This window comes from Lissotriton helveticus, chromosome 2_2 (genome assembly GCF_964261635.1).
Source record: "Lissotriton helveticus chromosome 2_2, aLisHel1.1, whole genome shotgun sequence".
In the NCBI taxonomy this organism is placed as follows: Eukaryota; Metazoa; Chordata; class Amphibia; order Caudata; family Salamandridae; genus Lissotriton; species Lissotriton helveticus.
The window spans coordinates 123,083,807-123,109,983 of NC_136060.1; the positions used below are offsets into that span (position 1 = coordinate 123,083,807).

The 26,177-nt window shown below is 45.2% G+C and overlaps 1 protein-coding gene across 1 annotated transcript in view; it reads right to left on the reverse strand.

Annotated features, from left to right (window-relative positions):
* The window catches only part of PDGFRA (platelet derived growth factor receptor alpha), an 89,859-nt gene that overhangs the window by 45,590 nt on the left and 18,092 nt on the right, over nucleotides 1-26,177 (reverse strand). Inside the window, exons 2-6 of the mRNA XM_078678188.1 lie at nucleotides 23,822-23,933; nucleotides 16,751-16,814; nucleotides 12,067-12,378; nucleotides 10,098-10,364; nucleotides 7,627-7,757 (exon numbers count right to left, since the gene is read on the reverse strand). Of these exons, the coding sequence (XP_078534314.1) occupies nucleotides 7,627-7,757; nucleotides 10,098-10,364; nucleotides 12,067-12,378; nucleotides 16,751-16,802 (762 nt within the window). The 5' untranslated portion in view covers nucleotides 16,803-16,814; nucleotides 23,822-23,933. The remainder of the gene's footprint in view (nucleotides 1-7,626; nucleotides 7,758-10,097; nucleotides 10,365-12,066; nucleotides 12,379-16,750; nucleotides 16,815-23,821; nucleotides 23,934-26,177) is intronic.

The window sequence follows — 26,177 nt, forward strand, 5'->3', positions numbered from 1 at the left end:
TGTTTCCCTAGGAGGCGGGCTTTGGAATCAAACAGAGGCAATGCAAAATTATGACTCTGCTTTGGTAACTGTAGACATTGTCCCAGCATGCCGGCCTGATGGCCATGTCATTCAACACCTCCAACTAACACCCAATTAAGTAGTGAAATTGAAAGTTAGCACTGCTGAAGGTTTAAGGTGTGCTACTGTTAGCTCGGAAGAGCAATCGATAGGGGGAACTGTAGGTGAATAGCATGGCCCTCCTAAAGGCATGCAGGGACCATCTTAGCAGTCACTAAAACGGGCTTACAAGATCCAATAATATGTCTTGTGTGTTTTACAGTTATGACATGCAGCTTATACGGAGGCTAGATGGAAACTCGGATATGGTGTGCAGCAATGTCTGCACCTGTTAAACAGGAATATATGATTATACCACGATTTCAATTACCACGCATGGCTTTACCACGCGAATTTTACATCGCAAGTGGCTTTACCACGCTGGTATTTACAACGTAGGATTTTACTACGCCTAGAAACGTCTTACGAGCCCTTACTTCCATCCTCCATTGAAACAAGCGTCAAAACACGTATACCAAAATAAAAAAAGGACTGCTTTTTTGACGTACACGGCACGTCTTTGGGGGAGGCTCTTTCCTTTTTCTTTTAAATTTATGTTCGTTTTTTTTTTTAAAGTAACCTGCTTGTTATTTTTGGGGGGGGAGACCCCCCCCAGCCCCCCTCCGAGCCCCCCCCCCTCTGCCCCCCAAGCCCACGCAGAACGACTTGAAGGAATACCACGTCTCCCCCCCAGCCCGTGGTAAAGACGTCGTGGAAGGCACCCTGCGTGGAAGGCACCCTGCGTGGTAAGTGTCACGTGGTAAACGTTAGTAGTTGTAATGCCTTCGTGGTAAATGATGTTTCCCGTTAAACAGCAGTTGTTAACTGGGTGGGTCTCAACTGTCTGAAACTAAACTTGGACAACACGAAACTGGTGGATTTCAGTTTGGCTATCCACCTTGTGGCAGGGTGCCTTAAGCCACCCCTCTGTCTAACCCCTCCACCCCTCCAAAAGAACAGTAGTGAAAACTAAGAGTTTTGGTCTTCATAAATTATCATTCAAATCTCAATTGGCTTAAGTTTTCAGTCCATGCTCTTTCCATCACGTGAATTAAAACTGTTCCCTTCCTGCCGGAGAACAACCGCTTTGACATTCGGATCACTTCCTGTGAAATCGTCATCTTGATTGTTTTTATTTCTTTTAGGTTCATTAGAACCAGAATCAGGCATTGTTTTGAGTCAGAAAGGAAACAAGAGAAATCCCTTGGTTGAACTACTTTTCTGGTACCTTTTCTTTAGCACCTTGCTTTTGGGAATCTTTGACTTTTTACTATTGGGAGTTCAGGTGGCCTGCCTTGCACTTCTGTTTTTTGGTACAATGTTTGGAGGTGTCCTTTATACTTCTATACACTACCTGTGTTATATCACATTTAGTAACCACTTGTCAGAGGTTATTATCTCCTATTCTTGGGGGAAACCATCGGAGCCTACTGTGTGAGTTGTTTGGTTGTTTGGCAAGTGCCCCTTGGACTGTGGTTCTTTGCTCTCTGAATCCAGAAAGATTCACGCTGCAAAAATATTGTTTTCGTTTTGTGTGCTGCTGCTTTTATGAGTTTCGCTTTTGTGAACCTGACCCCTGACTGGCCGGAAAATGTTGTTGCTGGAAAGGTGGACATCCAAAACCCATTCCAAAGCTTGGCACGCCTCTTCAGAAGAACCCCACGTGCCTGTAGAACTGTTTTCGCTCTTGTAGTGCCATTTCCCTTTTTTATCTAGTTTGAAGATTTATCCACAGCTGCACCAAAACAGATGTTCTCCAGAGAAAGGTGAATTGATGACATTAGCGAGAAGTTTCAGTTTAAATCCTGAGGCACGAATTTCTACTCAGTACTGTGCCAGTGAGCAATTGCCCCATGATGTGTACACAACATCTCAAGATGCTTTGAAGAATGTATTTGATATAGACTTACTCTCAGGGGTGATATTTCTGTCTCTCTGTCTATATACCTCCGTTAAATGCTGCATGAACTCCTCAATCTCCTCCCACCATTGGTCCCAATAGGTTTGTGAGTCGAAACTAAGCTTAGTATTCCTTCATTGTCTTGCTGCTGTTCTTCCCATGTTCTTGCAACGCCTCCAGCCTTTTGCCACATTTATCTGCTGGTGGTCCAGTAGATGATAGTGCATCATCACGGCATCGCAAAACGCTTAAGAACAAGAGAAATGCCTACTTTAGGAAAATCAAGCGTGCAAAAGCTGACTTCTTCAGCCTTCAGTTGGATCAAGCAAAAAACAGACCAAGAAAACTGTTTGAACTAGTCAAAACTCAAACGAAGACGCAACCCTTACTATCAAACGACACAACAAACGACATCCCACACTGTGAAGACTTTTCTGCCTTCTTTAAGCTAAAGACCGACAACATAAGGTGTGACCTCCTTAATGATGTAAGTCGATACCCGAGCCACATCAAAAGACCCGACACCCAACCTAAAAATAACGCATCTTGGTCGTCATTCGACACCTACTCTGAAGAAGCAATACACAAGCTGCTCGGCACCTTGAAACCCTCTAATCACCTCACAGACCCCCTACCTGCTAATGCTGTAAGAGACTTCACCCCCGTACTCCTCCCACTCTGGACTAAAATCATTAACAGCTCCCTTCAGCAAGGTCTCATCCCAGACTCCCTCAAGGTGGGGCAAGTCACGCCTATACTCAAGAAACCTACAGCTGACCCGTCTGACCTGAACAATTACCGCCCTATCACCAATATCCCCACCCTGGCCAAACTGCTGGAAAAATGTGTGCAACTCCAACTAACAAAGCATATTGACCGATTCGAACTCCTCGACCCTCATCAATCAGGCTTCCGAGCGAAACACAGCACGGAAACGGCCATGACACACATAATTGATGACGCCCTCAAATCCTTGATCGCAACGACTCCTGTCTCCTCATCCTCCTGGACCTCTCCTCAGCATTTGACACGGTCAAACATGAGAACCTATTGGAGCTCTTAAATACCAGAATGGGCTTATCAGGGACTGTGCTCAAATGGTTCACTTCCTTCCTTCACAACCGGTCTCAGAAGTTCAAGATCAACAATGTGCTGTCCTCACCTGTGCCAGTAGATTTAGGCGTCCCACAAGGATCTTCCCTCTCACCCACGCTGTTCAACCTCATCATGGAACCACTTGCTTCCTTGCTCCAAGCTTCCAATGTACACTTCCATATGTATGCCGATGACACTCAACTTTACCTAAAGGTACAATCCCCGGAAGATATCAAACTTCTGAACTACACACTCAGAAACACCCAATCGTGGTTGGCCGACAATCACCTCAAACTAAATGCGCTGAAAACTGAGTTCCTACTGATATCACCCCCTGCGAAAACTACCACCACCCAAATCTGGCTCAATCACCTAACAGCATTCAATGTCCAACCCACCATCGTGGACTCTGCGAAATCCTTAGGCATCACACTTGACGCAAAGCTCAATATGCAACAGCACATTAGCAAAGCAACGAAAGGAGCCAACATTCAAATCAACACTATGAGGAAACTCAAACCCTTCCTCCCAGCCAAGGACTTCCAAACTGCTGTACAAGCCCTAGTCATCCCCCGCATAGACTACGGAATTGTGGCTCTCAGCGGACTCCCTCTAACAACAACCGCACCCCTAAGAGCCTCCTTGAATGCTGCCGCGAGACTCATTACTGGCTCAAGGAAACACTCTCACATAACTCCTGACCTGAAATCCCTGAAATGGCTTCCCTTTGAAGCCAGAATGCAGCTGAAAATTGCCGTTATGACACACGCGGCCATACACCTCAAGGCACCCATCTACCTCACTCAAAAGTTGTCTATATCAGGAGGCTCGAGATCCAATAGAAGTGCAAAAAGTCTGCTCCTGAAACCTCGCAGATTCCGTAAGGAAAAAACTTATAAACGCTCCTTCTCAGGGATGGCACCCAGGATCTGGAATGCACTCCCTCCGGAAACGAGGCTTATCTCCTCCACTGCACTCTTCAAGAAAGAAATGAAAGTCATCCTTATGGCCAAGTTCACCTGAACCTTACTGTTGTAGTTCAGAGACTTTGCATCGACTTTGTAACATTGATTATTTGATGGTCCAATAACTTTATACTCATGCATGACTGTGATCTTATTATGCTACTCACCTACTACCCATTACTATACGGTGCACATCTCCCCCTGATCCCCCTACCCCTTGTTCTCTGGATCTCTAAGTAAGTGATATAGATATCCTTTTAGCCTGAGCCCTCCTGATTCCTTCTGCAGCTGGATCAAAGACTCTGCACCATTTTATATTATTGTCTATTTTAAGTGTTTATTGGTACCTGCTGATCTACATTGCAGCTGGATCAAAGACTCTGCACCGCCTTATATTGTTATATTTATAACAGCACATGACTGCTATTCTAGCATGCTAGCGTTTACTATACTGTACCCAAATATTATGTTTATTCACCCTCCTGTTGCCCACTCCTGCTGCCCCCTGTGAAGCGCTCTGATATCTGTAAAGATCTTGTTCGCGCTATATAAAACTTTGAATAAATAAATAAATAAAATAAATTAGCCATCTTACACGCCCTGGTCACAATTAATGAGTCAGCACTGGGAAGGGTTTTTCTAATATGTGGGATCTTGAGACTGCCTTGGACGGCTCCTTGAATGCCTCTGTCCTGTTGGATGAATCTGGTTAACATGACGAAAACTGAATTATTTTCTGTGTAGGTAGGAATGTCTCTAGCAGAAACAAGAATTACTCTATTCCGCTTATAACTGGAAAAAAAATCTTAAATATTTTGTTAAGAATTTTTTAGACAGAGTTTGCTTCTGAGTAGGGCTGAAATACAAATCAGTTACAATCTGTCCTTGTCCAAACGGGAATCATTCTCTTGATACCATGGGTCACTATGTGGATGACACATAATGGGTGACAGAGATCATCAAAAGAAAACATTGGAGTAGAGCGAGGCAGGGAGCTGTGTATCTCATCCCATCTCTTTAGCCACTTTGGCTGTGATTGTGCAATGTCGTCGCTGTAGTTCGAACACACACTCTCACTCACATACAAATATTTGCCTTGGCAAACCTGCAGTACGGTATAATCACCTTGAGTAAACAGGCGAGAGCCCTGTATTCCCGTGAGCGAGCAGGATGTGCATGTTTGCTGTTGTCTGGATAAACAGCTTCCAGGAACTTGTCCAGAGAACGCACTGCCACGCAGCAGAGACACTCGAGAGGTGTTAGAGCGCCCTCTAGAGCGAATCCAGGGTTTGTTTCCACTGAATCAGTTCACATTCAGGAGAGAGCTACTATTGCCTGCAGAAGAACCCCTGTGCTGTCATTTGTCATTTGAAAGTGTATTTATTATTTTTGGACTTACATGCCAACATCCATAGCATTAAAATCAATAAAGAAAAGCAGGAAGGATATGAGGGAAAAGAAATTCGCCACTCTGGGGGCGTGTATCACGTTTTAGAAATTATAATGAGAACTCTTCAGCCCCTCCCACATCTGGGAGCATGGAGCCCCAACGCTGGCTCTGTGGCGGGACCCTGTCAGACCGCTGCAAACATCTCGCTTAGACCAATGGGATGTGGTGAGGGAGTGTCGTCCCTAAATTAGTTAGCACTGGCTGTAGGGCCACAATAGGTTTCCTGATAGGTATATACTAGAAAACTCCTTTGCAAACCCAATAGGTCTTCCCTATGACAGCTATTCATTGGCTTTGGCCATGATTTTGTTAGCCATGCTGCACAAAAAGCGCTACATGTGGCCAGTGCTAATGTGCGTTTTTTATTTTAATAAACACACAAGCAAATGAAGGACTGGGTGGGGGACAAGACAACATAAAAGGAGCGAGAGCAGGGGAGTAGGACCTGGGAGGGGAAAGACATGTGACATACAGACATTGATTGGAAGGCAGGAGTGGCTGTAGAAACACGCAGGTAACGGAGGGTGGGTGGGAAGGGCGAGGAACAGCCATGACATCGTGGCTGTTGCTCGCATGCCATTACAACGCAAGCGTTACCTCGCATGTAACAACAGGTAGTCTTTATTACGCATTTTTTACAAGGCATGTGCTTTTACCACGCATGCCTTTACAATGAATTTCGTTGTAAAGGTATGTATGGTAAAAGCACATACGTTGTAAAAAAAAAAATACAGGCAATCCACGTTGTTGTGAGGAAACAGAGGCTCTTCTGTTTCCTCACAACAATGAGCACCGCCCCTCAGAAGACTGCAGGAACCAGCCGCGGCCGGTAGTGGGAGTACCGGACGGGCGGTGACCTGGGGAGGGGGAAGGGCAGGGTGGGGGGGTAGTAATGTATGGATTACGGACTTTAAAAGGTAAGTAAACATAAACATAAATAAAATGAATTTCGTTGCACACACTGCATCACCAAATGCGATGCAGTATGTGCAACAAAATTTGTTTTATTTATTTTTATGTTTACTTACCTTTTAAAGTCCGTAATCCATACATTACTACCCCTACCCTGCCCCTCCCCCTCCTCACGTCACCACCCAGCCGGTACTCCCACTACCGGCCACGGCTGGCAGGAACCCACGAGGAGAGAGAGGACCCATGAGGAGAGCGAGGCAAGGGGAATTGGGCCTGAGGTGGGGGTTACTATTTTAGTGTAAAAGGGGGTTGGGGTGTGTAGGGGTAATGGTTTAGGGTAGGGAAAGGATTGGGGTTCGGGTTGTGCAGGGATACTGTTTTAGGGTTTAGAGTAGGGAGAGAACTGGGGGTCGGGGGTCATGCAGGGTAGTGTTTTAGGGAAGGTAGAGGACTAAGGTCGGGGAGGGTTGTGCAGGGGTAACGTTTTAGTGTTTAGGGTTGGGAGAGTACTGGGGGTTGGAGGGTCATGCACGGATAATCATTTAGGGTTTACAGTACGGAAAGGATTGGGGGTCGGGGGTCGTGCAGTGGTAGTGTTTTAGGGTTTAGGGTAAGGAGAGAACTGGGGGGCAGGGATCGTGCAGGGTAGTGTTTTAGGGTACGGAGAGGACAGGGGTCGGGGAGAGTTGTGCAGGGGTAGTGTTTTAATGTTTAGGGTTGGGAGAGGACTGGGGGGTTGGAGGGTCATGCAGGGGTAGTGATTTAGGGTTTACAGTACGGAAAGGATTGGGGGTCGTGGGTCGTGCAGGGGTAGTGTTTTAGGGTTCTAGGGTTTAAGGTAGGTAGAGTATTTGGGTCGGGGGGATTTAATCATGCTAGCAGGTTCCAAAGTAATTTAACTTGCTTTTACGTACCGCTTGGTACCACAGTCATACAGTGCGATAGCAGTGCAAACCAGTATTTTACACACAGATCTCTTGAGAAGAGGCAACAACTCACTGGAAAGTCTGACAGCAGATCTTATAAGTGAAAATAAACATTATCTCATTTGCATCCAGTAAAAGACTCCTTATCTCCCCAAGAAATTGTTACAAATGATAACCCCATTAAATAACTGTTTTCCCAGTCCTAGAATTTTCACTACAGAAGGTAGTGTCCTGACTTCGACAACTGCGCCAAATACAGATTAGAAAGCAGATGCTTACTGATTTTCCTGGATAGTTCCATTCCAGATCCACCAGTTCATTGTCCAACACTACGCATGTGACAGTGATGGTCTCCCCCGACTTAAACACTGTTTTACTGGCCTCTACGTTGACAGGAATGTCGTCTGTAGCTGGAAAAGTAAAAAAGACCATCAAAAATTAGTGCTTATTGCAAAAAACTCAGCCTTGAGGTACAGATACCACATTGGGGCCGCTCACTTTGGTGCTCACTTAAGCGCAGATTTCCAAGCATCGTGGTTTGGTAAAGATGGTGAAATGAATCTAGAATACGTTTATGCTGCAAAAAATCCACTGTTTCTGGGACACTTCTATTTGTTCCTGGAGGTCTATAGGTAGATGCTGATGTTCCAGCTTGACGCAATAATGATTAAGTACCCTTTACAAAATGTTCTTGTTTGAATATTTTGAATGGGATAGCCATGTTCTTAGAAATGACTCGACTGTGTTCAACAACATTACACAGTGCATGATATTGGTGGGTGAGATCACTGGAAAAAAATCAGAAAGGCTATATTGTCTTTAGTGTGAACTGGTTGCATGAGCCATGCCCCAATGACCACTCCGTCTCATCTCCAATCCACCTCGAGACAAATGCTAACTCCTACCCCTGCACCGTTAAGCATCAAATCCACTCCCGACACCAAACATTGCCCCGGCTCTCTGCACAACATACAATTGCAGACGTATACTTCTCTTGTGCTTACCTCTAAATGTGCTGCCATCAAAAACAAACAAATCCACTGAAGTCATGCATCCTATCCTTGCAATACCTACTTTCAACACCATTCTTACTCCTGCCCCTCAACTTTCAGCACCAATCCTCTTGCACTGTTACATTCACTACATTTTACAGGTACTACTAGCACTATGGATAACCACTGCCTGTCATACAGTCTCCCCTACTCACCCACTTTTTGTTCATTCTCTCGTAAGTCATGCCTCTCACAGTCCTGCACTCTCACAGTCACTAGACTTAGCCAACACACTCCCTGGAATTGTACACCCAGTATCAGCAACAAAGCCATCCGTTCTCATGACAACACCACACTCTCTCCCACCAATTCACCTACTGCCATAGGACATCCACTCTCAGAACTCTCACAGCTACAATGGCAGGAAAACCACCAGAAGTCCGGTCTACTCCCCAGCAAACCCACACTTCGCATCACACTCACTCACTCAGTCACAAACCTACAGTTACAGACCTACTTGTGAGTCACTTAGCCACTCACAGACCTACTCAGACACTCATGCATCCACTTACAGACCCACATGAGACTCACACAGTCACTCACAGACCTACTCCAACTAACCACATTACACCCCACATAAAAACTTCAATCCATTAAGCCCTCACTCCAAACCACAGCCGCAACACCAACACCACCCCAATCAAGATGGTAACAAAACTGTGGTACTCTGGTGGTGTGCTTGAGTGTAAAATACAGCAAATGTTCACCAAGAGCATACACCTTGCTGCTCTCATCACAGATCGCCATTATGAATGGCATCCTAATTAAGACCATGGATCTTTTTACTCTCACCTGGAGAGTTTGGTTACTCAAAACAGAGAAAATCTCTGTGTGAAAGAATGGGGGAAATGGGGACCTATCTAGGAACCAGACCAGAGTTATCTATTTCCCTGAATATTCCTAGTTGTTTCTTGGTAAATCTTCACAGCCCAACTTGGGGCACATTATCAAGAACGGTGTTAAAAATGCTCGCTGCTTTAGCAGCAGGAAACTGTCGCTAAAGCGGCGATAATGGGCTTAATAATATGCCCTTGAGAATTCCAATAGAACATGGGCTTCTGTTGGAATTCTCCAGCGCATATTATCAAGCCCATTATCGCCGCTTTAGCTGCAGTTTTCTGCCGCTAAAGCGGTAATAATTTTATCGCCGTTCTTGATAATATGCCCCCTAGAATGGCCCAGATTATCTCTATTCTCCAAGCTAAAAGGTACTCCCGCTGTCAATAACTCTGGCAAATGGGGACTGTCCAGCCCATTTACTGGGTCGCCTATAATGAGAGCCAAAGTGCTTTCTTGTAGAATAGTGCCAAAACATACATTAAAACAAAGAGGATGTAAATGCTTGTCTGGTGCTATAGTTAGAGTAATACTCAATAATACGTTGTATTTTATTTTGAATAGCGGGGCACATTTGCACATTCATGTCTCAAGTATTAACATACTGAAACTAATTTGGACAAAAGTGATTGGGTCTCTATATCTATATTAACGCCAAACAATAATCTTATACATAGGAATTTTTTTACCCTCTAAAATAGAAAAACAAGTTGAGGTTCCATCCACATAACTGAAAATTGGTATGTTTGGTACAATATTACCTTTAGGACCAGCAGACTCTTGTCAGCAGTCCGACAATGACCAAGACCACCATATGTCCACGCTCGCACCTGAAAACATCGTGTGTTACGCAGCACATACCTTTCCACTTGTGCAAGATGTATGTCTCAGTTTGGATCCTGGCCCCATCGATGATGGTTTCGCAGATATATGCTCCAGAGGGGAAGTTTCCAAAGAAGCCCTGCTTGTTGTCGTAGAAGGCGAACACCACTTTGGAGTCCTCTTTGTTGATCAGAGTGACCTGGGTGCTGGGCGAGGTGGTGCGGCACGGGATAACGGACGAATCATCTTCCTCCACCACGATGATGTGGTCCAACATCTGGGACGGCACGAAGACTATAGAAGGATCTGTTAAAGAAGCAACATGGTGATTATACAGTCTTCAAGGCTCACAGTTGAAGGGAAAACACAGATGTGTCCCTCCTTCTGCACTCTCCTGTGCCATTTTTTCCATCTCTCTAGCCTGCCCAGTGAAGGACCAGAATATCATAACCAAAATATAGAAATTATATATACTTAAGAGAGCAGTCCTATTTCTGGCATAAACACTAGGGATGTGTGGAGTTGGGAACCCTTTCAATGAAAAGCTGCAGTAATCCTCGCGAACACTGCAGAACCTTTTCTGCCTGTGGCTTTACGAAGTAACATTTGGACTTCATACCCCTTTTAAGTTGTTCCACAAAAGGTATGATCATCAGCATCTATCCAGTGTAAAAGCCACTAGGAAATTAAATGAAAGTTAACTTGCAAGAAACCGGCACATCCATGTCAAGTCCCAACTGGCACTTGCAAAGAAATATAGACACTTTGCTTGCAAAAACAATGGAAGTGCATAGGCGGCATGGAATGCCTCAAGGTACAAGTATGCCAATAATGGGGGGACAATACATGAACAATAAAAACCTTCCACAGTCTAAAACACACCAGCTACCATGAAGCACTTATTAATACATTTCCAACCTAAATTCTCCCATTCGTCAATGGTTATAATGAGGGACAAAAGGCCGACCCTGTGTGAGCCTGTACAATGCAACGTTTCACGTTAGCAAACGTCTGACCGACCCCAAGACACACCCAACATTTGCAACAAAAAACATCCAGCTCCAAAATCTTAGGATAACCTAAATTGAGGATGTCGTGAAGGAGTTGCAAATAAGTCTGTTGCAAGAGTACAATATCTGGCTAGATCTGTACAAAACATTGTGCTGGCATTAGTGTCACAGCAAGTAACGATATGTGACTGGCGAAGACCCTATAAGCTAAGTGCAATAAAGAAGTCATACTATTTTATTTTGCATGAATGAATTCTTGCCATGTTCACACTGCTTTGGTGAATAAATGAAGTGTTATTGAAATATCCAGTTATTCCATTTACAAAGATAGTGGTATACATCCATTGTTAACAGGCCAATAAAAAGGTCAATTGTTGTGTCGTGAGAGGTATTAATATGCACGTGTTACCCCACATGGGTAAAAGAAAGAATATGTTAGTCTCACTTTAGGATTACTACTTTAACACAAAATAACATAGCATGTGTATTTGTAAAGCACACGTTCACCACTACGGGTATCTTGGCGCTGAATAACAGAAGTTTCTTGTTATCCAACTCAATGGTAGGGTAGGAAGATAAGTTAACTTTTACTCGATTCATAGGATGGATTAAAATTATCAACTCAAATAAAAAGAAGTAAAAGCTGAAAATAATGTGTTTGATCAAGAGAACTACTTTTAGAGAAAACATGACTTTTCAGACCAGGGGCACACATTAATCACTTGTGTTTTTTCAATGATCTGTGACAGCTTGCTTTCACTTCCACGTGCCTTGTGGCATGTGAAGATATATAAATGCATTAACACTGTCGTACTGTGTAGGTAACATGAGTTGGGGTGCTATGCACACTAGTGTGCAGGTACAGCCATCATGACAGAGATGCAGTGTTCATCTCCACCACCTCTTGCCTTCTGCGACATTCTGTCCACCCTCCCCCCGCTTCAGTGCTTTGCTGTGTTGCATCATAGACATGGTGGAAAGACTTCCCTGGCCCTCACCTGGCACATAGATGTAAATGTCTTTGCCTTCGATCTCATTGTCTTCAAATTGACTGTGGTTATGATAACAGGTGTACATGCCAGTGTGAGCAGCCGTGGCATTCTTCACTTCAAGCAGAGACACGAAGAGGCCACTATTGTTTTCTTCGCTGCTGATGTCGGTGGTCTCCTCCACCGCTTCGGGGATCTTCCAGCTCAGTTCACTCTCCCCCGTGCACTTCAGGGTAAAGGAAGAATCCAGCTGCACCACCATTTCATGAAGGTTTGGAAAAACGGAAGGGATGGGGTACTGGCAGAAGCATGCCCATGGACCTGTGGTGAAGATAGAAGAGGGACTAATAAGAGACAGTGATGATTGTGCATTTTCACAATGGCAGTCTCCGTATGAGATGTGCTGCAAGCTACAGGCCACAGACCTAGTGTCTGGAGGAGACATTCTCCACGTCTCAGCATCCCTCACCCTCTTTACGGCACGTGTCCAACGCGACAGCAGCTCTCGGTCTCTGCATGACATGCACCTAACTGGTTTGCTAGAAACAACAGCACCCCTCTCTGTGCATGCTACATCATCTCTCACTCTCTGTGTGACATGTGCCACACTGGCATGCCTTGTTCATCAACATCCCTATTTATGCAAAGCAAACACCCAAGGCCGCATCTCATGCCACATTATCTCCCAGTCTCTGTGTGACATGTGTCTCATTGGTATACCACATGCAACAGCATCCCTGTCTCTGCAATGCAAATACATCACATGATAGTCTACCTGCACCAGCATCCCTGTCTCTGTATGCAAAATATCCAGTGCTATGACTCATGCTTCAGCAGGTCTCAGTCCCTTGGTCTCAGCGTAAGATATTCTACATGCAAAAGCATCCCTCGGACTCATTGTGAGATAGTCTACATGCTACAGCATCTTTCAGCCTCGACGTGAGATATTCTACATGCTTCAGCATCCCTTGGACTCATTGTGAGATAGTCTACATGCTACAGCATCTTTCAGCCTCGACGTGAGATATTCTACATGCTTCAGCATCCCTCGGACTCATTGTGAGATAGTCTACATGCTACAGCATCATTCAGCCTCGACGTGAGATATTCTACATGCAAAAGCATCCCTCGGTCTCTCCATGAGGAATTCTACCTGCTACAGCATCTCGCGGTCTCAGCATGAGATATCCTAAATGTTACAGCATCTCTCTGTCTCAGCGTGAGACATTCTACATGCTACAGCATTCTTCTGTCGGTGCATGAGATATTTCACATGCTACATCATGTTTCAGTCTCAGCATGAGTTATTCTACATGCTACAACATCCATCGGCCTCTGCATGAGATATCCAACATGCTACAGCATCCTTTGGTCTCTGCATGAGATATTCTACATGCTTCAGCATCCCTCGGTCTCACTATGAGGAATTCTACCTGCTCCAGCATCCCATAGTCTCTGCATGAGATATCCTATATGCTACAGCATTCTTCTGTCGGTACATGAGATATTTCACATGCTACGTCTCAGCATGAGTTATTCTACATGCTACAGCATTCCTCAGTCTCATTGGGATATATTCTACATGTTGCAACATCTCTGGTACTGCTACAGCAGCCCTCTGTCTCTACATGAGATATTCTACATGCTACAACTTCCCTCAGTCTACGCATGTGATATTCTACCTGCTCTAACATCCATCAGCCTCTGCATGAGATATCCAACATGCTACATCATCCTTTGGTCTCTGCATGAGATATCGTACATGCTACAGCATCCATTGGTCTCAGCATGAGATATTCTACATGCAAAAGAATCCCCTGGTATCTGCATGAGATATTCTACATGCTACAGCATCCCTTGGTCTCTGCATGAGATATTCTACATGCAAAAGCATCCCTTGGTCTCTGCATGAGATATCGTACATGCTACAGCATCCCAGGGTCTCTGCATGAGATATCGTACATGCTACAGCATCCATTGGTCTCTGCATGAGATATCGTACATGCTACAGTATCGCTTTGACTCAGCATGAGTTATCCTACATGCTACAGCACCGCTTTGTCTCAGCATGAGATATTCTACATGCAAAAGCATCCACTGGTCTCTGCATGAGATATCCTACATGCTACAGCATCCCTTGGTCTCTGCATGAGATATTCTACATGCAAAAGCATCCCTTGGTCTCTGCATGAGATATCCTACGTGCTACAGCATCCCAGGGTGTCTGCATGAGATATCGTACATGCTACAGCATCCCTTGGTCTCTGCATGAGTTATCCTACATGCTACAGCATCCCTTGGTCTCTGCATGAGATATTGTACATGCTACAGCACCGCTTTGTCTCAGCATGAGATATTCTACATGCAAAAGCATCCACTGGTCTCTGCATGAGATATCCTACATGCTACAGCATCCCTTGGTCTCTGCATGAGATATTCTACATGCAAAAGCATCCCTTGGTCTCTGCATGAGATATCCTACGTGCTACAGCATCCCAGGGTGTCTGCATGAGATATCATACATGCTACAGCATCCCTTGGTCTCTGCATGAGTTATCCTACATGCTACAGCATCCCTTGGTCTCTGCATGAGATATCGTACATGCTACAGTATCGCTTTGACTCAGCATGAGATATTCTACATGCTACAGCATCCCTTGGTCTCTGCATGAGATATTCTACATGCTACAGCATCCCTTGGTCTCTGCATGAGATATCCTACATGATACAGCATCCCAGGGTCTCTGCATGAGATATCGTACATGATACAGCATCCCTTGGTCTCTGCATGAGATATTCTACATGCAAAAGCATCCCTTGGTCTCTGCATGAGATATCCTACATGATACAGCATCCCAGGGTCTCTGCATGAGATATCGTACATGCTACAGCATCCCTTGGTCTCTGCATGAGTTATCCTACATGCTACAGCATCCCTTGGTCTCTGCATGAGATATCGTACATGCTACAGTATCGCTTTGACTCAGCATGAGATATTCTACATGCTACAGCATCCCTTGGTCTCTGCATGAGATATTCTACATGATACAGCATCCCAGGGTCTCTGCATGAGATATCGTACATGATACAGCATCCCATGGTCTCTGCATGAGATATTCTACATGCAAAAGCATCCCTTGGTCTATGCATGAGATATCCTACATGATACAGCATCCCAGGGTCTCTGCATGAGATATTGTACATGCTACAGCATCCCTTGGTCTCTGCATGAGATATCGTACATGCTACAGCATCGCTTTGTCTCAGCATGAGATATTCTACATGCTACACCATCTCTGGTACATTCTACAGCACCCCTCCATCTCTACATGAGATATTATACACGCTACAGCATCTTTCAGTCTCAGTGTGAAATATTCTACATGCTACAGCATTCCACAGTCTCACTGGGAGATATTCTACCTGCTCAAGCATCCCTTGGTCTCTGCATGAGATATCGTACATGCTACAGCATCCCTTGCTCTCAGCATGAGATATTCTACATGCAAAAGCATCCCCTGGTCTCTGCGTTGTATCCTACATGCTACACCATCTCTGGTACATGCTACAGCATCCCTCTGTCTCTACATGAGATATTATACACGCTACAGCATTTTTCATTCTCAGTGTGAGATATTCTACCTGTTCAAGCATCCCTCGGTCTCCGCATGAAATATCCTACGTGCAACTGCTTTTGTGATGCTTGGCTGACTTCTTTCAAGAAAAAATAGCCAACATCTTCAACAAACTTACAGCAGGCAGGGCAGCCACACACGCGGAAAGGCAATCTCAAAACGCTACATCAGGTCAAGCCAGATTTTCTACCTTTAAGGTTCCCTCTGAAGAACAACTTATAAAGCTAATTCCATTAATCAAATGTGGTGCTCCGCAAGACCCCTGCACCCGTGAAATAATACATATGATTCCAGCACAAGTTGCACAACATTTGGGGCAAATCTTCAATACTATGATTGCGGGGAGCCTTCCCCACAAATTGGAAATCTGCTTCCGTTTTGCCTCTACTGAACAAGGACAACCTGAATGCTCTGGATTTGAATAACTATCGCCCTATCTCTAGACTCCCCTTTGCCGCAAACCTGGTGGAGAAAGTAATGAATGAACAACTCTCAGAGTACATAGAAGAAAACTCTCTTCTGGATGGCACACAACACAGGTTCAGGAAAAACCACAGACCAGAATCTGCTTTGGTGATAACCACCAAAGATATCTGTGAAACACTTAATAAGGGGGGGACAGCAGCTCTGATTTTCCTGGACCTCTCTGGGGTGTTCGATACAGTCAACCATGAGATTCTGGTTGACCGTTTGCGGAGCCTGGGATAGAGGATACAGCATTAGATCTCCCCCAATCCTTTCTAGCTAAAGAAACAAATGGTGGCGCTGGGCAAATTTACATTCAGGCCTTTCTCCCTGCCCCGTGGAGTATCACTCTGGTGCATGGGACAACAGAATGATAGGAAAGCAAAACAGAACAAATGAGGAATTCAAAGCCAACTTGTATTCCTTGGATTTATCGCCCTCGGTCATAGGCTGAAGCAAAATATAGCCTTCTAACTCTTTATTAGTTAATTAATTATTTATATATTGTTTCCCCAAAAGGTCTGCCCAATCAGAGACGTCTGGGCTTTGAGCATATAAATACATAACACAGAAACACAAGGTGCATGGCTTACCTGTAATCAAGAGGCAGCCCAGGGCCAGGAATGCCTTCAGGGAGAGGGCCATCTCCAGGGCCAGCTGAAAAAGAGAAAGGAAGTCAGATAGAGTATTTCCTTTACCTGCTGTTCTAGTAATGGGACCAGTCTCTTTGCCCATAAGGACTTACTAGACAGGCTTCAAGGGAGAATAAAACAGGGCTACACAGAAACAGTGAACATGACAACAGCCCTGCTTCCAAAAGAGGTCCTTTCACAGCACTATAACGACCCCCAAAATGATTGAACGATATACTTTCCACGAAAGACAAAGTGATAAATGTCAACATGTCCTTCTCAGTGTCACCTTAAGGAAAAAATAAATAAAACGAATTTCGTTGCCTACGCTGCATCACATTTGGCAATGCAGCGTGGGCAACGAAATTCGTTTTATTTATTTTTATCGTATTTACCTTTAATGGTCCATATCCCGCATTTTACAACCCCCCACCCTGACCCTCCCCTGCCTGACGTCACCGCCCCAGTATAACGCCCGGCACGGGCCGTGCCTGCTTGGAAGGTAGGAGCCCTGGGCAATTGCACATTTTGCCATGCATTAAAACATCTCTGGGGCCTTATTTACAAGAAAGTGACTCAGCACTGGACCGCAAGCCATTTGACTGCACCACAATGCGTCACTTCCAAAGCACAGGGATGCATCATATTTACAACAATATGTTGCATCCCTGTGCTTTCCCCTGTGCCGGCGCACAACTGGCTGCCATGCGACAATGCAGGCACCATTGCACAATGGTGAAAAGGTGTCTGCTTTTTAGGGGGGATTGTTTTTGTGCAGGAAGGGACACCTTCATGCATAAAAACAATCCATTGAGGTGTTTACCTCTTTCTATGTGTGCTGCAGAATGCAGCATGCATAGAAATAGGATGCATAGAAAGAGGAAAAAACTAGGAGAAATATAAGTATTTCTCATCATTTCACCTCCTTACGCTTCCCCTGGCAGGGGAAGGATTCTGGCGCATTCCCAGATTTACAAAACATTGTAAATCTAGGAATACAGCAGAATCCATGGGTGTTGCTTGGGAACACCCACAGCAACACCCACGGCACGCCCCTTTCATGCAAAGAGCTGCGTGAAAAGGGCAGTTGTTGCAAGGCCACGAAAAGCCACGCAGGATGGATTTACATCACCTTGTAAATATGGAGCACCACACTGCGCCACTGGTGCGTCAAAAAAAGTGATGCGTCAGCTGGGCAATGGGCTTGTAAATATCCCCTGTGGTCTTTATTCCAAAAATGCACTCTGTCACCAATAGCAGCAACCACTCTCAGTTCCTGGCGTGACTGCACCCACTCACTCTCTTCTCCCTCAGTCTGCCAAACCAAGAGCCTGGAAGTAGGCAAGAAGGCAAGAGACTGCATTTCAGCAAGTATGAAATCACTGCACTGTCTCCTTGCCAACACCCCTGTCATCACTGGACAATAAAACCATAAATGAACAGGCCTCTGCAGTGTAGCATTACAGGCTGAATCCTTTCAAGGTGCTTCCTATTAGGAATAATAAGTATGTGGCTGATTCAGAAAATATTTCAGAGTTTTATTACTGACGGGAGTAGCTGGCACAGTCGTGCCTTTGGCGGGAGAGTCTCCCTTCTATTAGCTGCATCGTATTCTTGGGGTTAGGAGAAAGTTTGCTGGATAAGCAGAGGACAGTAAGATTAACATGGGGTTCTATTTTTCTGGGGCCTTTCTTGATGATACGTTTGTTAGAACTACTAGGGTTTGAAAGACGAGGTTCCCCACGTGGCAGTTTGGGGAGAAACAAACACTGCTGGAGGGTAAAGAGGTGAACTATGTCACCCCGGACACACTGTCCCATTTTTGGATTAATCAACTCACAGCAGGATCTGCTCAAATTAAAACTCGTGGGTCAGATTCACCTACATTTGACAGAATGCAGCGTGGCAACCAAAGTTTCGGTGTTGTGTCAAAGGGATGTATGACATTACAACGCATGCTTTTAAATCGCATGCCTTTACAACGCGGTATTTACAATGAATACCTTTACAACGCATAATGCTTTTGGGCGCTGGATAGTGAATAGTTTAATTTACTATTCCAACTCCAGTCCCCGTGGATAGTAGGGAAGGTGTTGGATAGTACATTAAACCTATTCCCTATCCTAGAGCGCCCCCCAGCGCAATGCGTTGTAATGGTTTGCGTTGTAAAAGTTGCGTCGTAAAGGCACTGCGTGGTAAAAGTTGCGTTGTAAAGGATGTTTACCGTGTCAAAGGGCATAAGGGCTACTAAGATACGGTGCTGATATGGTGCGGTTTCTCTCTCCCCCTGCACTGGCATACTTTAGGGAACCTTGCACCATGCTCATTCCCTTGCAAAATAGTGCAAGGTTGTGTGCTTGACGCCTTGCATAGGTTTTGAACGGGAAGGGTACTTGGACATAGCTTAAAACTTTTACAAGTTTGTACGTGTGCTGCGCAGCATCGCACTCACGCAAAGCCGGAAACGTTTGGAGAAAAGAAAACTTTTTATCAACTTCACACCTGCCTCAAGGGGGTTACATTTTTTGTGCAATGATCTGTCGACCTTTTTTTCAGTAAATAGGGCTATGATTTAAAACTAAGAGTGGTTGCATGTGATGCTCTGTTATCAATCATGGTACACTCCCTTTATGCAAAGTTGAGCACACATCAACTTTGTGTTACTTTACTGCAACTTTACAATGCAAAACAAGTTTTGTGCGTTAAAGTAATTCCAAAGTCTACACTTTGTGCCAGTCTGCGTCAATTTAAACTGGTGCAAAGTGTTAGTAAATCTGCTCCTTTGAGTCATATTTGATGGAGAACAGTCAACAGAGGACCGTGTCTTTGTAATCTTATCTTCATCCAAGTATCAATAAAACTACTGCGACCAGCCAGTGAACCAGGTAAGAACCCTAGATTCTGGAGATATTGAGGGCGATAATTAAAGTGGAAATAGATCAGCAATTCCCAACTCCTTGGGAGCACTGCCGGGAATATCAGAAAGCCACAGATTATACAAAACACAGTATCAAGATTAGTTCTAGGAATAGCACCTAGATGACATTGGACACCTATCCTGAGGGATAACCTCTGGCCTCCAGTCAGGTCAAGAATTAAGGTCAAGACTTTGGCTTAGGCAATCTTTCTGGGATTGCAATAGGATCCTTGGAAGTGTCCCTTCGGCCACACCAGCCAGCTAGGACTTTAAGATCGTGCTCCAAAAATGTGAGGCATGTAACAAAAAATTACTAGTGGGAGCGCCCTTCCTATCCAGGTATTGAACCTTTGGAAAAAACTTCCAAGACCTGTGAGGCTGTTGGACAAGCCTCCCTCCTTAGGGAAACAGAGAATGCACCTTCCCTGTACTTCAGAGGTCTTTTCGTCAGATGTGTCACACTGAGGGAACAATGTGGGCCTAGTAACAGGTTCCCATAGCGTGGAAAGCGGCATTCCAATATGCAGAACTTTTGGCTAAGCAACAAGAAGCCGTCTAGTAACCCAAAACCTAACTGTGTCCCAGTCCACCCTACCCACCTCCCCCAAACATGCAACTTCCCCTCACCTCGGAAACGCATGCATGCAATGATACATGCGGGGGCTCTGGGAGTAGATTCGTTTGTTTGTAGGTCGCCATGCTTTGTACCAGACTATTCGGCGGTAAACAATACATATCAGTATGTGCATCAGGTAGAGTGTGTGCGCCTTTCTTAAGTCTGCATTTGTAAAGGTCTAAAAGATATTATACCGTTGCAGGTGGTGTCACCTGTTTACAGTTTATCCTCATTCCCCTTGCCGTGATTGCCTCTAGTGAACGGCTGTGTTACAGGAAACGTGATTCATTTATTTAAAAACAGCGTTTGTACAAAGTATGGATGGTAGGGCGTGTCTGTTCAGTTGAAAACGGTGTATTTCCAGTACAGATTAGTTAGTATGTATAAAACTCTATAGGCATGAGCTAAAAAGGACTCCAGCGAGCCTGAGAAAAATGTTATGTGAGCCCCAAGAAAGTTTTTAAAGGAAATACATCTAAAAGTTGAAGGAATGTGGAACTCTCTGGATTGACACTAGATGGAGCACTGCCCTTCTGTTTTGTCCATATTATAGTAATTAAATCTGAGATTTTGAAGAGCAGGAGCTGAAAGCAGCCCTTGCAGGAAGTGCCACACGGTAGCGCCCCAGACTAAGAAAACGCGACCTCGGATAATTTAGCATACAGCAAAGCTCGTGGAGGGTCACTGAAACACAGCATTCTCTGCACGAGATGGATCTCTGATTCACAATCGCACAATCAGGATATTTTTCTGTGAAATTGTCACTGGTAACTTTGCCTTCTTTCACAGCTCCACCTTTAAGGGGCAGTTCGCTGTAGCCCCGATAAGCAAACTATGGGTGAGCAAAGAAGTTGGCACCCAAGAACTTCACCAGACTGGTTGCACATTCGCATGTATGAAAAAAATCATTTTGCATGATAACAAGGGCCCAGTCGCCTGAAACAGGGTGCACTTTTTAACTACATCATTATAACAATAATTTAATGTCTGTCACTGTTAGGTAGCTTCATTTTTACTTTTATCAACTTTGATACATATTGCATATTCTTGCCCGAAAAAATATAGCATGCTTTCCCAAAGCCATTGGGTTTGTCAATGCTTGTTTTTTGAGTTTTTTTTTTTAATATATATTTTTCCAAATTAAACGTTGCCAAATTTAAGAAAACTACCAAGCTTCTAAAAACTGATGATAAGTATGAACACGCGTCTTGTGTGGAGGTGCCAAACTATTTTTTTCCCAGGAACCCGAGAAGATGCGTGGAGTACTGGCCCTTAAAGAACTTGTTTAAATTCCACCAGGGCTTAATTTGTATGTGGCGACCCAGAGTTTTCTAAGGGCCTCGTCGCCAGCATTGCTGCCGAATTCCAGGGTTACGGAATACAGAGACTTCCTTATCTTTATTTCTCCTCGTGCCTCTTTCTTCCACCGCCCTTCACTCTGTCTCTTTAGTTTACTCTTGCTGATTTGTATCCCTTCTTTCTCCCTCCGTTACTAATTATATAAGATTACCCATTAAGTGCGTAATGGCACTGGCTGCCGGAAGAGGGCAGTGATTTGACACCCCAAGGTGGGAAGTGACGCTTTGCCAATTGCCCACTGTGCAGTGTGTGGGAACAGGCATCTTTGTGAGCAGGCTCGCAGCTGTAGCACACCTCCCTCTGCACCTCCAGCCCCGGGAGGGCGGGCAGCTGGCCTCGCCATATGTGTGAATCAGGTCTTGGCCTCTCATACACTGTCCTGCTTGGGTTTCAGCCGCACTGCCCATCCTTTCCCTGCCACGCCCTCGGACAGCTCAGCGTCCGCAGCAGACAGCGCCACTCCCTGTAAACCGCAGAGGGGCGGGTCACGTGCTTGTGACCTAATCACCAGGGGCTGGGGGGGAAGGGATCCGCGCGGTGCTTGTCTTAGAGCGGATTCTGCTATCCAAAGTGGGTGTGACTGCGGTTCCTCACGTGGCTTCACGTTTTAACATCTCCGAAGAGAGGCTGCGAGTGAGTGCATGCCAACATTTTTGGAGAGGGAGAATTTAAAGCAATAATTGGGAGAACGTGGCCCCTCTCTCTCCCCTGCAACCCTACCCCACCCACATTAACTTCTATTAAATCAGAGGCAATTTCCGGTGGATGACTGCCAAAATAATCGTGTGTCAGGGAAATCTTATCGGTTTTGGGGGCCCTGTGCCCAAACATATGTTGGGGGCCCTGTTGAGACATCTTTAAATTTATAGTCCATTTTCAGCTTTTTCATGTCTTCTTTGGCCACGTCCCTGACAGTGCACATGTACACCGGTCCAAATTCCAAATGTGTTTACAGCTAATATTCGGGGACAGTGATGTTTTCAGTATTGTAACACAACAGCAGCAGCTCACTAATATTACTGCAAATAATCTCTCCTACACCCTCTGAGTTCCCTTTGGCGAGGGCCTGTTTTGATCTAAAAGAATCGTTTTAACTGAATGTTGCATGAAATGTAAACAACCTTTCTCTGCAAAATGTCTGTATTAGACTCTCACACATCACCCATATTACAAATAAATAAAAGGAAAAGGTTTTTAAAACAATCTGCTTAAGAATTATTCACTGTCATGGGGGGCACGGGGGAGGGAAGCTGAAAGGCTGGGGCCCTGGGCCTGAGCCCACTTTGCCCATGCATTAAAACATCTGTCGGGTCGATTGGCATGCATGTGAGTGACAGCCCCGCCTGGGCCTCGATGGGGCTATAGGCGCAGAAGGTTCCAGGCCTAAAGAAGGGGGCGGGGTCACGGCTCATTACCCGGATGGAAGAGTTGTTGAGAGGTGCGATGGCACACGTGGCTGCGCTCACATTTAAACTTCTGCAAGAGGGGGTACTGTGGCTATGCAGGGAGCTTGTCAACACCACATGGTTCAAATATTGTGTGCAGAGGGCACAGGGAACGTGCAGTGGGATGTCCCTCCATCACATAGTGTCTAACCAAAGCCTCAAAGGGCCCGAGTTTGAAACAAATACACAATACCCATTCGGCTAAATGACGCATAGCATGCACCGCAAGGCTTACTTAAGCCAGGCTGTGTGCCACGTGTTTGGGTTCATTTGTGTCTTAGATGGTTGAAGAGCTGAACCAAAGCAACATCTTACGGCCTAGGTGGCAAACACTTGATAGTCACAGGAACTTTCAAACCATCTACTGCCTTTGGCTGGAAATGTAGCTTTATTTGTTGACATATCAAAGTAAACAACAAAAGAACCAAACACAATATCACGCACAAAAAAAACATACAATTTAGAACGTATAATGCACGACAGAACAGTCAAAACAGAATGCAACACAACCGTAGTACAGTAACACATTTCAATAATGTAGTACAGAACACAGCAATACAAAAGAGAAATAACGCATCACCCCATAACAAAATGCCACATATACATCAAATATGCCCAAACTTTGTTACCACCACCAGAAGCCTGCTTTTATATGGTAGTAAAAGGTGTTTGCATCAAGCAATGCTTTAACTTACCCCCAATGGTAAGAAGTAGCGCCTGTCAAAAAATGTGTTATGGCCCGACCACTTAAATGTAAGGATCCTTCTCAGACAGATCCTAAATGGAACACATGATCCCCCACTGCATCTAAGATGAGAAATGTATTTGGAAAAAAGAATGTCACACAGAGGAATGCCTTCATGCAGAAACCAGTACAGAAAAATGTTACAGGTAATATACCTTTATAAGGAAACCATTACTGATAAAAGTTGAAACAGAAACATTATTTTACAGAGAAACTATTACTGAAGAAGGTAGTAAGAAACACTTTACAAAGAAAGCGCTCCCAGGGGATACTGTATGCAAAAACGACTTTACATGGAATCCACTGTACAGTTTCATAAGGACAAATATTTTTACGGAATACCCAATACAGGGAACAAATTATATAGAAATTTCTATCAAGGGCAACGGTTACAAAAAAGTGTTAACAGAGAAATGCCTTTAAAAAGAAACCACTGTAGAAAAATATCAAGAACATGTTTGGTTACTTCGTGACTCTGTAAACGAAACACGATCTTTTAGAATAATTCTTTCTCTCTGCCCTGTGGTATTATGCACCCGGCCTCAGTGCATACAATGCGAAATGAGAAGTGCAGGTACGCACTGACCCAGAGTCTCTGTTTGTAAACGAGAAGTGCCAGGACTCTATTATTCAAGTGGTGCATCCATGCATGCTGAGGAGCGCAGACACTCTACCCATGGAGATAAAGACGTGCAGCTGCTGAGCACCCGTCTGTGCATGTCTCTTTAACTCCCTGCTCATGTTCCGAACCATAAACCTAACTCTAAACTGAACCATAACTGGTACCACTACACTTACCCAAACCCTAACAACCCCTAAACGACCCAACACAGTTCATTGCTCTAATAATCATGCACGTTATCTCTTATAATAGAACTAACCCATTCCTTGATTGCATCTGTAACCATGTACTCAAGTAATTCGCCTTCATGTATATTTGGTATTTTTCGTTCTCACAACTTTAAAATGCTCCCACCTAACAGCATGTCTCTTTCACGGTTCCTTTGGAAAGGTGTCATTCATGTTTCTCTCCAAGGTCATTTCGTGATATTTCCTGTACATGTAGATACCTGTGTGAATCACTGGTCCCCACCAGGGGGCGCGAATCTAGTTACGAGCTGTGGACAGAGCCCCAACAAGCCAAGCGTCTCGAGGCCCCAGTCTAGGAGCGCGCAGAGGCGATGGGTGCACGCGTTCAGTTGGAGTGAGCAGCCCAGGGCAGAGCATGGCTGAAAGCACCTTTTCCTGCCACAATAACCCAATCTCAAAGATGTTGAACAGTCACACGCGAGTGCTGCCTTGTATGTGACTAGTCCTTCTCCTTCATATGTATTTCTCTACATTTCTGTACTAGGACACACGAGGGCACACTTTGAACTTTGTGAATAACAAAAAGTGGGGAAGGACCACCCCCTGCAGCGTACAAGGGCCGTGCGAGGGGACAGGAGCAGAACCTGTCCTCACTCGGACAGCCCCTAATACTAGTCTGTGTGTTTATCTCCCTGCCTGCCCTGGATAACCGCTTCTGGGACTTCAAAGCGCTGCTTCAAGGGACCCTCCCTTCAGTTAATCACACGCTGCCAGTGTCTGGGCTCCTGGGGTCTGCTCCAGACCCCACATTAATGAGACTGAGTAGCTTCTACATGATGTGTGGGGGGGGGGGGGGCCTACCTGGTGGTGTTCGGTTAATCACAAGTTGACTGTATCTGTAGGTCTGGTGTCTGCTGCAGGGGCAGAGCCGTCTAACAAGAGACTGCAGCCATCTAGTGACATGTAGTCGTGGCATGCGGTCTCCTATGTGCAGATTGAACATGACGTCGAAGTGTTCAACCCCCCTCTTTTAATCACGTGCTGAATGTGTCTGAGGTTCCGGTACTTGCTGAAGCGTTCAGCGTCTGGAGCGGGGCACTGGGGGCTCCGAGGCCATCAGCTGAGCTCAGCATAACGAGCACGAGGGCAGCCAATGATCTTCCATCCCATCTCTGCTGCAGTTTTCAGAGTACCCGTTTCCCTGGCTCGTTCTACACACAGTAATAGCGGGTCTGGTAATAGAGACGCAATACCGTAATGGCGATATTAGCGGCCACCTTTAACTGGCCCCATGGCCACTTTCAAGATGGCGCTCAGACTTCCGTCTGCAGAGCCAGCTGCACCTTGGTGTTTAGTCAGGAGACGGGGCCTTATGGTGCTCAGACACTGGCTTCGCTACCTGCAGCCCCAATGCATTGCCTTGGGGTGGGCAGCTCCTTGCGTAGGGTTTTTCCACGTCTCCTGTGTATTGCCTTGGGGTGGGCACCTCCTTGCAT